This window comes from Crocuta crocuta, unplaced genomic scaffold (genome assembly GCF_008692635.1).
Source record: "Crocuta crocuta isolate KB4526 unplaced genomic scaffold, BGI_CrCroc_1.0 scaffold99, whole genome shotgun sequence".
NCBI classification, from domain to species: Eukaryota; Metazoa; Chordata; class Mammalia; order Carnivora; family Hyaenidae; genus Crocuta; species Crocuta crocuta.
The window spans coordinates 2,700,467-2,717,155 of NW_027551560.1; the positions used below are offsets into that span (position 1 = coordinate 2,700,467).

The 16,689-nt window shown below is 40.8% G+C and overlaps 1 protein-coding gene across 4 annotated transcripts in view; it reads left to right on the top strand.

The window, feature by feature from the left end:
- Positions 1–16,689, top strand: part of NTRK2 (neurotrophic receptor tyrosine kinase 2) — a 337,144-nt gene that overhangs the window by 188,495 nt on the left and 131,960 nt on the right. For 3 of the 4 annotated variants that reach the window (XM_077749483.1, XM_077749485.1, XM_077749484.1), the window contains one exon: positions 1,560–1,748. In XM_077749483.1, coding sequence (XP_077605609.1) covers positions 1,560–1,748 — 189 coding nt within the window. Of the gene's footprint in view, positions 1–1,559; positions 1,749–5,614; positions 5,688–16,689 lie in introns of those variants that run through there. The other variant, XM_077749486.1, reaches the window with a different exon arrangement.

Consider the following 16,689-nt stretch of genomic DNA (forward strand, 5'->3'; position numbering starts at 1 on the left):
TGACTGTGACCAGTGGTCTGCTTCCATGGGACCCTCTATCCATTCAGTACCCTGCAGAAACACGTGTAGTATATGTCTGGGAGTGGGTGTCGACTTCTCATATACGGAATGTGTTTCGTGAACCAGGGAGAACTTAATTGTCTTAAAGTTTTCATATGGACCTTTAACTCTGTGCATCTAGTTTTCTTTGCAGTCAATGTGGGGTTAGTGGTCAGTAGATAAATTGTTTAGACAAGACACAGTAGACTGTATTTATGGGCATATACATTCTTATATTTGGGACCAAAAAGTTTAAGTCTTGTGGGAAATATGTTATGGTTATGGCTTTAGTGTCAAGACATCCATAGGGTAACCTCCAAATAGTATTAGGATTAAAGGCAAAGTGGGCAACTTTGCCATGGGATTGATCCATCATTGTCATGAAAGTGTTTTGTAGGCAAAAGTGGTGTAGCTGCTAACAAGGTGTGTAGAAAGAGAAACGTAGTAATAGGATCATCCAATGTAATTTTAGTCCACCATTTGTAAGTTTATTTAGTAATAAATAGTAACTCACACTCACGAAGACCATTTAAATTTATAATTCACTTTGTTATCATTAGTCTCTTAAAAAAAACAAGCAGATATTCCTTTACCCATTTTACACATGTAGGTGGATGTAGGGGTACAAAAAAGGTAAGTGACTTGTCCAAAGAGTGGAGAAAGGCACTCAGATCTTTGAACTGCTAGTGCATCTTTCAGGATATGGTGACACAGGAATCCTGCATTCATGCTGGGAGTTTCAATGACAGAGTGTTCTAAAGATGTTAAGAGAACAGAGAGGAAAAAGCTGCATATTAACTTACCAGAGAAGGAAGTCAAGACATTGGAAGCTTCACACATTGCTAGTGGGAATAGAAAATGCTGCAGCCACTTTGGAAAAACAGTTTGGCAGGTCCTCAGGAAGGTGCAGCCACTTTGGAAAAGAGTTTGGCAGGTAAACGTAGAGATATCCCATGACCCAGCAATTCTATCCAGGAGAAATGAAAGTGTATGTCGACATGAAAATTTGTACACAGAGGTTCATAGCAGCATTATTTGTAATGTGGAAATACCACAAATGTAAACATGTGGAAATACCCCAAATGGCCATCAAAGGATGAATGGATGTACAGAATGAAGTGTATCCATACATTTGAATATTATTTGGCAATAAAAAGGAATAAAGTAATGACACATGCTACAACATGAGTGAAGCTTAAAAGCATGCAAAGTGAAAGCAGCCTGTTCCAAAAGATCTCATATTGTATGACTGCATTTTTATGAAATGTCCAGAATAAATCCATGGAGACAGAAAATAAATCCATGGAGACAAAAAGTAAATTCATGGATACATGGGGAATGACTGGAAATGTTCTCAAATTACATTGTAGTGATGGCTACACAACTCTCTGAATATACTGATAACCACTGAATCTGAATTGTATGCTTTACATGGGTGAAATTCATGTATGTGTGAATTATAGCTCAACAAGGGCATTCAAAAAATTACGGGAGAATTTTTTTTTTTTCCCCAACTCCAGGCCCAGCTTCAGTTATCAGCAATGATGATGACTCTGCCAGCCCACTCCACCACATCTCCAATGGGAGTAACACTCCATCATCTTCAGAGGGCGGCCCCGATGCCGTCATTATTGGAATGACCAAGATCCCTGTCATTGAAAATCCCCAGTACTTTGGCATCACCAACAGTCAGCTCAAGCCAGACACATGTAAGTACAGCTGTTTATACTTACTTTTATACTTACTGGCCTGTTTGCTGCGTAGCTATATCAATCAGCAGGTTTATCAGAGTGCCTGATAAGGATGACCCAGGGGAGGGAGCAGTGAAATGTCTGAGGATTGGTAGAGCTTTGGGCCTATGGAAAATATCCTTTAGTTTGCTGCTTATGGGATTCTCAGGGCATGTGTCCTTCTGGGCTTGGAACTGTGGGCAGATACCAACTTCACTTGGGATCCATTTTCCAAAACCATTTGGAAAATGGTTTGAATCAAGGCAGGCTTGTCTTGAAAAAGAGACAGAAACCAGAGGTATCAGTAGACTGCACATACATCAGTTATAAAAGACAGGTGATTGGTGGGTTTTAAATTGGATTTACTTAAAATTGTTAAAATATATACCATTGGTAGTCAGGAAGATGCTGTGTTGCACGCAGGTGGTATTAACTCCCGGTAGTTCTATATTCTTTGTTCAGTTCTTGTTCCCAGCATGCACAATTGTCATGCCACAATAGGAAAGAGACATCACAACAGATGATGTGCATATTAAGTAGAATGACCTGTTCTTCACAGGACCAAAGTAACCCATTAGCCCCTGTTGAGAAGCTTGGGATCTTTCTCAGAGACTCATATTATCTTCAGAGCCACTGCTCAAATATAAAAAATGGAGCATGGCCTAATGGAAAACAAAAAAATAAAACCACATGGAACAAACAGGGTTATGTCATTGGAACTGCAAGCCTTTCTTCATACATGAATAAGGAGCCATGAGGGCTAGAACATCAGGCGGCCTAGGTCCCAGGGGTTCACCTGACATTGATGGACATCTTTTGTCTATTTGGCATATTCTTACTCCGTCTTTAATACTGTTCTCCTGCCTTGCCTCAGAGGTAGGATGGAACAAGTGCTAAGTTAAATTTTGGAAATTGACTTTCCTAAGAACTCTCATGGGATAAAGGAACTTAGCAATGAGTATGTTTTCACATATAAGGAAACTCCTATAATTTCCTCCTATGCATTCAAATTTACCCCCAGCGTATGGTGAATATTGCATTTAAATGTAATCATTAGGAAAAACAGTATTATGAGCTTGTAAAAGTGTGAAACTAGACTCCACCATAGATTTCAGTTGAATATGCAATGTGACAAGATAAATAGAATAGCATATATGAGGAATACTGAATTCCTTGAAATAAAAAGTTATTCTTTGAAATCAAGGTATTATTAATCCTAATATTGTCATTATGATGGGGACAAGATGTGTGGAGGCACTACTTAAAATGTGCATTCTTTGTTGAGATAAGCTTCCTCCAAAGGTCCACGAGATACTCTGCATGCATAATAGGCAAATGTTGAATAAGGCAAATCAGGGTACTATGATGGGAGAACTCTGTCATCATTTGACTGTCCTCCCCAGAAACAGAGGCTTTTGACACCCTGTCACCACTACACCAGGGTATATGATATATTTCAGTTAACCTGAGGCTGTATTATAATTGAGGTTGACAAAAATCAACCTGTCCTCAAAAGTTTGTTCTTTGTTGATGGGGAAATATAAAGCTGAATAATCAAGTAGATAGCATCAGTGCAACACATGCAATAAGAGAAAATAAACCAATGGGCAAGAAAGCAAATAAACAAATGAGAACCAAAAAGAATATAGACAAAGTGGCTGTTGAGTCTGTAGTTCTATCTGGACGTGTTTTCTATCTTCAGATGTCTGACAGAAAGTTTCTAAAGGGTGTTTTACTTAATCTAGAGTCCATGGAGATTTTTAAAAAGTTTCTTAATTATACATTTTGGTTATTTTGGAGGAATCTTGGATTTGTGGCTCTGGCACTCTATGCCACACCCACTTAGAAGGCATGGGAAGCAAGTTTAAGAGACTTGTATCCTCTCCTCAGTTTCTGTCCTCCACCAGAGTGCCCTAGACCATTGATTCTTCATTTGGTAGTTCCTTCCTTACAAAGTCTTGCTGGGCCTTCACCCAGTGGTCCTTAACCAGCTTGGTGTTCTCAGGCACTCAGAGCATCTTACATCAGAAGAAATTTTCTTTCTTCCAAGCATCAAATTATATGCTCTTTCATGATTTTAAGAACACTTAACAACATATATCTTCCATGAATGTTTTTTAAAGAAATGGGAATGAAGTAGCAGTTTACTTCTTTCCTTCTCTTCATTCTTTCCTAAATGTTATCCTTTACCCCATAGTTTTTCCCTTCATCTTCAATGTATAGTGCCTCTTGTTAGATCCTGACTGACCACTCTTGAGTATGTGTTTCTATAGTCTTGTTTAGATTAGATTGTAAGCTCCTAGAGAGCAGGAACTGTGTCTGTTGAACTATTCTTTCATAGCAAAGGACATGATGTATCTTTGATGTTGGCCAGATGTGGCTATATATTACTGAAATATTAATTACCAACAGACTTATAGCAAGTAAAGATGAGCCCATAGCCATTTTTATTGGCACTACCCCTATTAAACTTGCCTATATAGTAGTTTGTTGGACAAAATTTTAACAATATTTTAGCCAATTTAACCAAATTTAGATAACAGTTTAGCAGGAATAAGCTTTTGACCAAAAAAAATCCCACTTTCTTTGAACCTTCTAATTGTAATCAACCAGGAATGAAAATATTCAAAAATGCATAGATCAGAGACATACAGAGAGATATGTTGCTATAGATCCATCAAATTTTGGGAGCTTAGCTTTCAGTGAAGTGATTCTTTTTGAATATTTTTACAAATTAACCTCCAAAGAACTTTGAAAGAAGGGGTCTTCCAAGGATTTGGACATATCACATTTGGAAAATGAAGTTAAGAAGATCTCAGAAAAAGTTTAGAACTTCTACCATATAGTTAAAGAAAACTATCTTGTGGATGGTGCACCACCAACCTGACCTCATTAGGGTCTTGGGCCACAAACCAGAATATTTACTTCTTTTTCCTAAGTATATGTGCTATTTAAAGATGTTGGCCTTAGAATAGATGTGTGATCTTACAAGGAGTAGTCCCAGTCTCATTCCACTGAATTGTAAGAATCTAATATAGAAGGTGAGGTTCAATTCATTTAATATTTATTGACTACCCACAACACTCTTACAAAGCCAAAGAACCTGAGATTTGGTGAGGGTGGTAGCTTGTCCTTTGTCCTCAGGGAGTCTCCTTTGGGAACCGAGTGGTTACAGACATTATTGTAGAAATCACAGCACATGTTGATAGGATAGCTAAGAGCAAGGGTCCTAACCCCCAATTACCTATAGGATCAGGTGGATCATAGAAGAAACAGGCTGGGTCAGAAAGATAATGTGGTGTTGTGAAGGCCATACTAGAACATAAGCCTGGTATTACCAGATTCTCTCATTTTTCCAGTGAGAACAGCTTTTATTATTTTTATGTGAATTCCCTAAAGTTTAAAACACTGTGTGGGATCAATAAATTATTTTCATATGAGTCAGATTTGGTTCATAGTCCACCATCTGTTTGTGGCCCTTGAGTTAGACCTTAAAGGCCAATTAATACAAACCTTACTTTACAAATGATGCTCAGAAGTGGCTTGTCCAAAATGACACACCGTCCATGCTTGCATAGCTTTGCTTTAAAAGCAAAACAACAAACAAGCAAGCAAGCAAAAAATCAGGATCAAACCAGATTTCCTTAAATGATATGTAAGATCATTTAAGTGAAAGGATGATGATAAATTATTTCCCCCAAAGTACTTTTTCACTCTCAGGAGCTATGTGAATGGACTCATCTTTAAAAAGTCCGGAGATGGTTTGCAGGATTTTAGAGCAATCTGAACAGGACTGAATTGCTCCTGAGCACTTTCCAATAGCAAGTCTGTCTACTTTATTTCAGGGCCCAGAGGTTCCCCCAAGACCGCCTGATAATAATTTGGTATTTGGAGGCTCCTATGTCACTGCAGGAACTAATGGAGGCTAAATCCATGCCTGATGGAGGAGAAGAGTTCTATGGTTATCTGCAAATTCTGGCCAGACAACATCTTGACGTCACTCCTTAGCTTCCATAACCTAGCCAAGCAAGAAGTTGCCTTCCAAAGAGAAAGCAGTGTGCTCTAATGACTAAGCCCTCAAAGTACTATGTCACTTTAACTATAGACCCATCTCCTCGATCAATCAGGATGGCAAGATGGAGCTGAGGAGCTCAGCAACATCAAGTCTGGAGTTGGTCTTTAATTCAACTAGTCTGTGTAGATGTGTCTGAAAACCACGTCATCTGACAGCACGGGGTGGTTTCCCAGTAGGATTTACCAGCTCGGCTCAAGGGCAGCGGTATGCTATCCTCTCCTTGACTGCTGAGAAAAGTTTTGACAGGGTACAATGGAAACACACCTTCTGGGCTGAAAAAAAATAAATAAAAGAAAGAGAGAAACACTAACCAGCAACTCCCCCAATCCCCTACCCCGAATCATCAATCTTGGGTTCTTTTGAAGGGCAGGAATGCATTATAGCTTCCCCTGCAAGAAGACTGAATGCTATAGACTTATTGTCATCCCTAAATGTGTGTCTTTCCTCGAGCAGCCTTGTAAATTAGCTAGGGTCCTAGGCCTGGGGCCAGAATTAAATTAGAATTATCTCTAAATATGAACTGTACATGTGTGTCTGTGTAGCGCATGCCCCCTGTGAGTACCTAGGGCTGTAACTAACTCCCTGTGGCAGATGCATATACAGAATTCTGACACTTTCCCTTTGATTCTGCTTCCAATGAAAAGTGGATATTTACTGATTTCCTGCAGAGTGTGCCATACTCCGCCAGGTATTATAGTTCAAGAGTATGTGTGTGTGTGTATGTGTGTTCTCATTGGTTCCATACTTATTAAGCAATTATGTAGATAAGCACAGATTCATAGACCAGCGAAGACTAGGGAAATGAGACACAATAAGGAGAGGGGGCCTTGTAACTGCAGTTGAAAAGATCACACAGGGCACTCCTCCTGCTCCCCTTAACTGCCATTCCCACACCGTCATTGTGTTACCAATAAGGGGAGAAATGGAGGCAATATTTTTCACAGAACCGCAGGGGTTTTGAATGTATTTGCAGCATCACTTTGAGTACACATGAGCACAAACCCTGAATTTGTCTTGAATCCAGGATTCTAAGAGCTCATTATATCAAAGGATGAGGGTTCTAAGGGTGACCCAGGGTTATCTTCAAACCTCAGTGCACCCTGTGGGTGTGGTCCGTATTGATGGTCGGGGCCAGGATTTAAAACCAGGTAGAAACAATTGCTTTAGCGATTTTCTCTATCTTTTGCCTATTCATTTTTTTGTCTTTCGAAAGTATATTTTCTTCTAAGCATTTAATCGGCCAAATAATAGCTGCTTTGGGAACTGTTTATATCCCTTTTGAAGGCTGTGACCTGCACTTTAAAAATAAGCTAAGCCCATTCTGCCCAGCGTGAGTGTTAGGACTGAGGGTGAATGCAGTTATTTTAGGATCCTTAGAAACTGCTTCGTTTACAACACACTGGGTTGACAACTCATCTCTTGGGGGTCTTCATGGCTCTAATCTGAGGCCCCAGACTAATTCTGTCTCCCTCTTGGTGCCATAGCTCCCCATTGCTAGCTATAACAGCTTGATATTATATTCTCTTTTCAACTCCAGAGGAGATGGGAAGAAGCTATCAAATAATGCTTAAAAAAGCAACTTGAGTTCCCTAGAAGAAAGGAAATGAATACATGCTGCATAATTACATTTAAAATGTAAGCCATGTTACAAATTCCACAGGGATGAAGCTTGGTTAGAAAACCGGTTTCAAGCACGTTTACATCTAAAGCAGATAAGAGATGTCATTTTATTAGCCCCTGACCCCTGGGTGACACTATTTGTTCTCGAAAAAGAAATGCTACCCAGTTAGAGGATACCTGGACTTCCTGGAGAAACCACTCCAATCCCGCATTTAATGGCTAAGAGGGAAAAATGACTATGGATTTAGGGGGAGACACTCTTAGTGATGCTCTCAGACTTGTATTTACTTCCACCCCATTGGCCAGCCAAGACGGAACTATGCATGCGCCCCATACAGACATTTCAGTCTGATGTCACCAAATCATCAGTGGTATCCTTAGAAGCATGCTAGCAGATGCAGGACCCTCATGCATTTCTTCTGAGCATTTCCAAGGCCCAGCCCAACTGGAGCATGGGTACCAGCAGGACAAATCTAATCAGGTGGCATCCCCATTTTGGTTTCCAGTTGGTCACTCTTGCACGTGCCACCAGGTTGCGGACGAGGGCCAGCTCAGCAAACATAAATGCAGAGGAGCCTGTTGTGTTGCTAAGAAACTCCTGCCACCCAGATGCTCTGAACAGCTGAGTGCTTCTTCTGGTTAAGTAGAGGTGGCACGATGGGAGTTTTTCTAGGACATGGCACTCAATCTTGTATGGCAGCCGTTATAACAGACCTCAGGTCTTCTCTTTGTGAAATGTGTATTTTCTCTGCTTTTGCTAATTCTGCTGGCCTGAGAGGGTCACCCACCATGGTAAAGTTTCTTCTCAGATTACCCCTGCCCCCATGCCAGTTCTCCATGTTCTCTTTATGTTCACTGACATTGTAGTTTGTTTGAGTATCCTTTTCCTTGGGAGTCCTCACTTCCCTTGAAAAGTGGGTAAGATGAATTTGCTCTATACCATGGACAGAATTGAAAAAGAACTATTTTTCTTTAAGCTTATTTATTTATTTAGAGAGAGAGAGAGAGTAGAGGAAGGGCAGAGAGAGAGGAACCAAGCATGCTCCATACTGTCAGCACAGAGCCCAATGCAGGGCTTGAATTCACGAACCATGAAATCATGACCAGAAACCAAGAGACAGATGCTTAACTGACTGTGTGACTGAGCCACACAGGCACCCCAACAAAGAACTACTTCTTCGTTCAGCCTGATAGCTGAGCACAAAGGCAGTCTTGCTGCTAACACTCAGCCTCTAAGTGGGAGCCCCGAAGGGTTCCTGGATCCACGCTGCCCACTGTTTGAGCCTCCTCCTCCCTTTTGCTGAGAGAAGGTCATGTCTTTCTGAATGCTTGGCTTCCTCAAAGAGTAGAAGATTAGAAGACAATATTTGTGCCCAAAGGAAAAGGGAAGGTTGGTGCTGTCATGACCACCAGGATTAAGGAGGTTTCTAGGGTGCCAAATATTCAGTTCTAAAACCAGGACCGTCCCAGGCAAGGCACAATCGATTGGTCACCCTAGGTGGCATAGGCCTGGTGATTTTTGTGGTAAGACAGAAGTAAGTCTTAATGACCCCAAAAGCCTTCAGGTACCCTAAAATGAGCTATTTTAGAATAAAAATAAATAATACAAGTTATAGTAAGAAATTTGGAAAACATAAGAAACAAGGATGAAAGAAAAAATCACCTGTAATTCCAACAGCTGAAGATAGTGACTGATATCATTTAAATAAGTATATAGCTTTCCAGACTTATAAATATCCTTTTAATGTCCTGTGATATAAAGCCTGTTTTTGCCTTTGCCTTTATTTGTACTGGGCCTTATTCATATTCCTTTTTTAAATGTTTATTTATTTTATTTTATTTATTTTATTGTATTTTATTTTATGTATGTATTTGTTTTGAGAGAGAGAAAGACAGAGTGCAAGCAGGGGAGAGGCAGAGAGAGAGACACAAACAGAATCCAAAGTAGGCCCCAGGTTCCAAGCTGTCAGCACAGAACCCGATGCAGGGCTCGAACCCATGAACCATGAGATCATGACCTGAACTGAAATTGGACCCTTTCACTGACTGAGCCACCCAGGCGTCCCTGTTCATATTTTTGTAGTAATGGCTCACCTTGGGTGGATTGTGCTGGACAGTCTGTAGAAAGCATGTTGGGCATATTACTGCCAGTTTCAGATTTTATATTTGCTTGGTGGTACTCAGGAGTTAAGATAGATTGAAAGGCTGACCATGGCTGGCTACTTCAGGTCTGACCTAGAGGGACCCTAAGACCAAAGACTTTCAGCTCACACGGTGAGTGTCACAGAGGAAATGAAGACTGTGTCGTGCACTGGAGAGACCCAGGAAGTAAGAGGCCCCTTGTTCTGCCAAGGCAAGCTGACAGGATTGGTTTAGGGCCAGCACTTTTGATGACTCCAGATGTAGTTCATGGCTCAACTGAAGCAGATGATCACCTTTTGTCTCTGACTTGCTGGCCCTAGCCAGGGAGCTCCTCTCGGGAACCTGAGTGTGCTGAATCTTAAGGGCCTGGCTGGATACATCTAGTATGTTTCTTACTATATGGGGACTGCCTTTCTCCCACCCAAGATCCCCTAGGTTGTGCAAGGATCTTTGATAAGTGGGAATGTCTCTTTAGTCATTCAGCCATCCCTAAACTTGATCAAGTTAGCTGCCCACTGATCTCTAATTTTTTTTTTATATGGAAAGGCTTCTACTTCTGATGACTCAGGCATCCAAGCCTAGACTGGAATTCTGGCAAGGGGACCTCTGTCAATAGTATGGCATATGTAGTATGTCAGTCTTGGTATTAAGGTTGACATGAACCCATTCTAAGATAGATTCTTATGATCTGTAAGAGACTAGATTTGTGTGAGTTTGAATCCAAGCAGGGGTGGTGGGGAGAGGAGAAGTCTAGAAAGAAAACACCAATCTAACACCTAATGTCTGAGTTATTCTTATCAGTTACCATCCATGCTATGAATATGGGTAGACATCAACATTCTCTTTATCCTGTTGCTATTATTTATCAGTTACTTAACTATGCCATTGACCTTCTGGGTGCAGTAAAGTAAAAGCCAAGCTCATTATTAGGTCACGATGACATGTAGACTGAGTGCCTTATGCCTAACATTCTGACAACAAAGTGGTTGATATAGATGGGACAGGATAAAATCCTACACTATCTAATTATATCAAAAGAGTCAGTCTCCACATTAGAGAATGTGTTTATCAGAGGAGATTGCATGATGAATCTGCTTGGAAAATAGCAGAGATGTTACAACTAAGCAGCCACCTGACTTGTTTTCCAGCAAGAATGGTGAAAGTTCAGGTCTGTGTGTACCTTTGCACCCAGTACTCATCCCCACCCCTGCTCCTGAACACAGTTCACTATTGGAGTAACAAAAGTTGGCCTTCAGTCTGATGCTAAAGAACAGAGAGAAACTTAACTTGTTACCCAGAGACAGGACTCCTATTCTTACCTTCTATTAGTTGAGCACTAACTAGTCCCATACTGTCTCCATCTTAATTTACTCCTTTTGCACTAGGAATATCAATTCCTTTGCCCCTCTCAAGCTGCTCCCTTCCCTCCTTTTCTCCATGTATTGGGGTTCAGGAACCATAATGCTAATGATGATATTTCTTCCCAGTTCCTACTTCCATAATGCCATTTGCCAATTCCCACAGAGGCAGAGTTGCATCCATATCACTGCTTGAGCCTTATTTAGATAGGGCCATTTGTTTCATTCCAAGGGTCCTTTAGAATGTTTTTCTCCCTCCTGAGAGATTGTGTTTTGATTTGATAGTAAAATTCGTCTCTTTACATATAATTTTTAGTTTTCCTTGAGACTTACCCAGACTTTTAGCAACATTGGTTTTGGAAGAGGAAAACACTCATTTCACTAGTAAGATAATGGGATGGATCCCCCTTCCTTGGATTCCTGAACACCTGAACTTTGGGTAAAGAGATGATGGCAAAGTAGCAAAGGGAATAAGACTATCACTCACTTTCTGAATCATGCTTCTTTTCTGGGCTTGGTATACTATCTGCTGTTTCCTACAGATTGCACCCCAACTTTCAACAGAAGTGGATCCTAGTCAGATTTGGGTCTGACAGCTATGGGTACAGTCCTTGGTGTTGACATCTCAAAGCCATCTTTTGTTCTCTTGAAGGGATCTGTGTCACCGAGGGCTGAGCATGTGTATGTGTGGGCAGGACTCTGGGAGAGATTGTTGGGTGGGGGGTGAATTCATGTGGGCCCCACACACTCTGCACACTTTTGAAAGAAGGAACTTATGTGGGTGGATACGGATGTAGTTTCCATACCAAACCAAGTCTTGGTGTTGCAGCCATCACCTCTCTGAGGTCTTCCTGCTTCCCCACCATGGGGTTGTGAGCCTCTGGTGGTTGGGTGCCTGCCTGCTGCCTTACAGTGCTGGTTCTCAGTACTTCGGCCCTCTGATGCTGCACCATGATCTGTAGGGGTGGGCTTGGGTGGGGTCTTTGTTGACTGCTACATGTTGCTCCACTTTATTTCCCTCTCTCCTTTGATGCAAGAGAGCAGATCTGAAACATGAGTTGTGTTCTTTTTACTATGTTCAGAGACTCCATGGCTTGTCTACATGTATGTATGAGTGAGCAGTGGAGGTGGGAATTCTTGTTTATATACACATGTACATGCAAATGAGATCTGTTATGTTGGAATTTGTGATGTAGTTCATCATTCAGAGCCAAATACGTATACCAATAAAGACAAGTGTGAGATCCATGGATCCATTGCCTGCTTTTGTTACCTACTGATAGTTATTCTTACATGGACTTGAGAATATAGCTGAGTGTTGGGATTCCAAAAAGCACCACAAACAACGTCTTAGAGATTGTTCCCATTGGTCTCCATTCAGCTCCCAAGCAGACTCTCCAGGCTTTCATGAAGTTCCCTCTGCATGCAAGCAGGGCCAGGACTAGGGTAAGGCACATAAGGGCCTCATTTATTTAAAAAAAAAATTTTAATGTTTATTTATTTTTGAGAGAGAGAGAAAGAGCATAAGCAGGGAAGATGCAGAAAGAGACAGGGATAGAGGATCCAAAGCGGGCTCTGTGCTGATAGCAGAGAGCCTGATGAGAGGCTCAAACCCACAAACTGGGGCTTGAACTCATGAACCATGAGACCATGATCTGAGCTGAAGTCAGAGTCTCAACTGACTGAGCCTCCCAGGCACCCGAGGGTAAGTCAGGTGAGGGCCTCATTTAGGGTACCAAATTTAAAGGGGCACCAACTGTATCAGAAATCAAAATAAATAATATTTTAATGAAATATTTTAAACAACAAAAACATAATGCAAAAAAAAATCTGCAAGAAAGTATCACAACTTCAAAGAAAGATGAATCCAAGAGGGTGGGGATTAAGTGAGGTGGGTCTTGGAAGTTTAGGGTCAGATACAGTCTTTCTTTAAAATTTTGATATATTTTTCATTATAGATGTTTGCATTAATTTTTATTTTTAAAAATATTGCATTAAAATATAATGCATCTCAATCACTGAATCTTGGGTGTCCCCTTAAATTTTGTTTTCAATGTGAGAATCTCTCTTCTGTCAGTGCTAGGCCTATCCCTGGCCACAGGCTCCTTTCTGGCCTGGATATTGTGTAAACTTCACTGTTGCGAAGGTCAGTTTTGTATATATGGATGGCTGGGCTGATTAGTGTTCAGTCTTCTCTCCCTTCCTGTATCCCTGGCCTGATTGTCCTTCCTCATCCCCACCTCATCTGACCCCAGAGAAACATTTCTCTGACCCTGAGCATCACCACCATGAACCATCCTGTGCTGTCTGCTGAGATATCTGCAGAGACACACACTCTCATCTTCTCACTACATTTTTTTGTCTTGTATGTGACTCTCCAGAGTGAGGAAATGAACAAGGCTGCCAAAAAATTAAAAATAAAAAAGAGATTCTATTAAAAAGGTAAAAAAAAGATAAAGAGGGTCAGGAAACTTCTTGGTAAATTTGAGAAATAATCTAGGGAAAAAATAAATAAGTGAAATTTCTTTTAAAAATGTATTAGATATTGTTTTTATTTTCTCCTATTTGGAGCTTTAGTATTACATTTGCTGAATTAAGGGTATAATATTTGAGGTTACAAATACTTCATTTTCACCTAAGCTATTCTTTAATGTCATGAGCTTTTTTGTAAATCTACATTTTTATTATTATTAAACAATCAATATCTAATGCCTTTAATGTGCCATGTCCTATGAGTTTGCATTTGCACATTAAAAAAAAACAAAACATGAATCCTTGTCAATGCTGCCAGACAGCTATTATTACTCTGTCTTACAGGTGAGCAAACCAAGGTCCAGAATGGTTAGGAGGAGAATTAATGGACCCAAATTACACCCTTAACACATGGGAGAGTTTATATTCAGGCCCCAGTCGGCCTCCCTGAAGACTGGGGCTCTTTTGTCTAGCCTCGTGCTTGCTGCTGACCTTTTCCAAAACTAATGTCTGGCAATTTTCTAACTCTGCAAGAGGAATTATAGTGTTGGCATTGCACCTTTCATGTGGGTTTATCAAGGTATGTGGAGTGTATTAACCCTCAGACATAAAGGCTGGGGAAATGCCATATGGTAGGTAGTGAACTTATCATTGGTGGAAAAAGGAGCCAATAGTCACTGACCCCAGGCTCAGACTCTAATGTAAGTGTTGACCCAGGGCCTGCTGGGTTAGTAGTGAGTTTTCCTCGATGGAGTATTTACCAGAAATACTGAGTAATCATGAATAATCAGCCCTTATTCTTTAATTAAAATCATGTAAAAATCTCACTGTCTCCCCTCCCCAAACCCATTCTAAAAAGGTTGCCTTATTTCAGAAATTCCTAGGAAAAACATTTGATACTATAACCCCCTGACTCTTTCTTGAATGCCTTCACTCTTCTGAGATTAGCACATATGTTTCCTAGGTGAACTTGATGTCCATCTTTCAAAGGACAGAGTTCAAAGAGTATCAGCTGCTTTAGGGGAAAATGGAGGTGCACACATTTACTGAATGTCCGTAGGCAGTGTTGTGAAGGTTGGGGCACCCACAGTACTCAGTCACCCTGTTCTAAGGAAACTAAGGGGACACAGAGGCTAAAAACACCTTTTCACCAACCATTCTACAGGCAACCAATTTCGATGCTAGCCACATGTGAGCATCTCATAGGACAGACAGACCACTTTTCTGCTCATACTTTTATATGCTCTTTCATCTTCCACATAAGGATTCCTGCTTCAAATTGCCTCATTAAAAAGGGTCAAAATTCGGGGGTGCCTGGGTGGCTCAGTCAATTGAGTGTATGACTTTGACTCAGGTCATGATCTCATGGTTAATAAGTTCGAGCCCCGGTTCAGGGTCTCTGCTGTACCACAGAACTTACTTGGGATCTTCTGCCCCCTCACTCTGTCTGCCCCACCCCTGCTTGCACCCTCTATCTCAAAAATAAAAATAAAACCTTTAAAAAAAGGTCAAAATTCTTATAGATATTTAGTTTTTGATGGGGTCTCTTTGAAAAACACGAGTTAGCACTAATAAATGCCATCCATTTCTTCCATGGGAAGAACACAATCAGGAGCTTCATAAGGTCATGGGACATCAAGGAGCTGATAGTTTTAAACACCTACTTTGCCACAGGTAAAGTTTGCCACAATTCATATATGTGACCAGCACTTCCTATTAATCTTTAATAAGTAGAGAAATATGTGTTCCCTCAAATGTCACAGGTCTTCACTGGGCTTGGTGAGTACAGATGAATTAGAATGGTGAGGTTAGCCAAAATCCATAAATTCTTTTCTGACCCAGTGTTTACTCTCTTAATTAATATGGTAAATAGAAAAGACCCGAGTGTGAATTATTCAATTGCAGTTTGAAGTCCATAGTGTCAAATAATGATACAATCAAAATATTGTTTGTTGGAGATCTCTAGCCCCTCCCCCTTCAGCCCCCTTACCTCTATCAGCACAAGCCACTAAGCTTGGATAGCCCTTTGGAGTTTGCAGCGATGTAGCCCAAGTGTGTCTTGATATTTCAGAAGAAAGGGGTTGAAATATTTCCAAAGAGAGAGGGCGATGGGTCTTTTGCTTCCCCTAGAATGGGGATTGCATCTGCTTCTGCATGTACCTAGGTACATTTGCCATTTTAGAAACTCTCGCCCAAGTGAAATGAAATAAAACAAATCTCTGATGAATAAGCCTATGTGGAACATTTAACAATGAAACTCCAGGACGGGGCGGGGTAGAGGAGATGGGGATAAAAGTTCAGATCAGGCTCAGTATATATAATCACATGTCTCTGTTCGATGATGAATGCATGTCATCAGGAAATCACGTCTTACCAGTGGCAGTAAGTCATTGAATGAGATTGAAAATTGCAGATGGAAATACTTATCAACAATTTTCTAAGTTTCTAATCATGGGCTGTTTAATGGATAAACAAGTGCGTTGGCATCTCTGGCTTCCAGAACAGTGCCCAGGGCATTGTAGGTGCATGATAAATGCAGTGAGTAACAGAACAAACAAATAAATGGAAAATTGCATCTCACTATTTGTAACCCGACGGTAGCTGTAAGAGAAAAAATACATCTCTACTTCACCAAGTGTCAGGTGTGGCTAATATGCAAAAGGTTCCTCTAATTCCCATAGGAGCTGAAGTTAGGCAGCCTTCCTTCCCATTTGAATCACATGTTATCCACCCCTGTGGCTGTGTCAGTTCACTGTTGGGTGTAAAGTTTTTTTCTTGTTCTTTCCCTACCTCTTCCCAAGTGGCTTATATTTTGAGACTTCTCCTATATGGTTTTGTAAAATGCGTTTTGGACGTGGTAATGCTTTATAATTTGTATACCGAGACAATCATTTCTCAGGAGGGAGGTCTCATGTTCAAGTTCCAAGGGTGATTTATAGAGGAGAACTGACCATAAGAGAGATATGTAGAGGCTTCTAGAAGGAAACCCAAAATAGAGGTAATATGAAGACTGAAAGAGGAGCAATTCTGGAAAAACAAGAATAGACTGTACCCTCAGGGACTAAAAGCAGTGGACACTGGGAAGATTTGAAGTTCATGGACCAAGAAGGGGCTGCTTGGAAAGATAGTTTGGGTGCCTGTTTTCAAAAAGAGCCTCAGAAGGTTCTAGGAAAGGGGCAGGGAGTTTTCAGGGTCAAGCTTTAAGTGTATCAGGTGGCTCCTTCCTGGGACTAACCTGTAAGTTTTGAGGGAA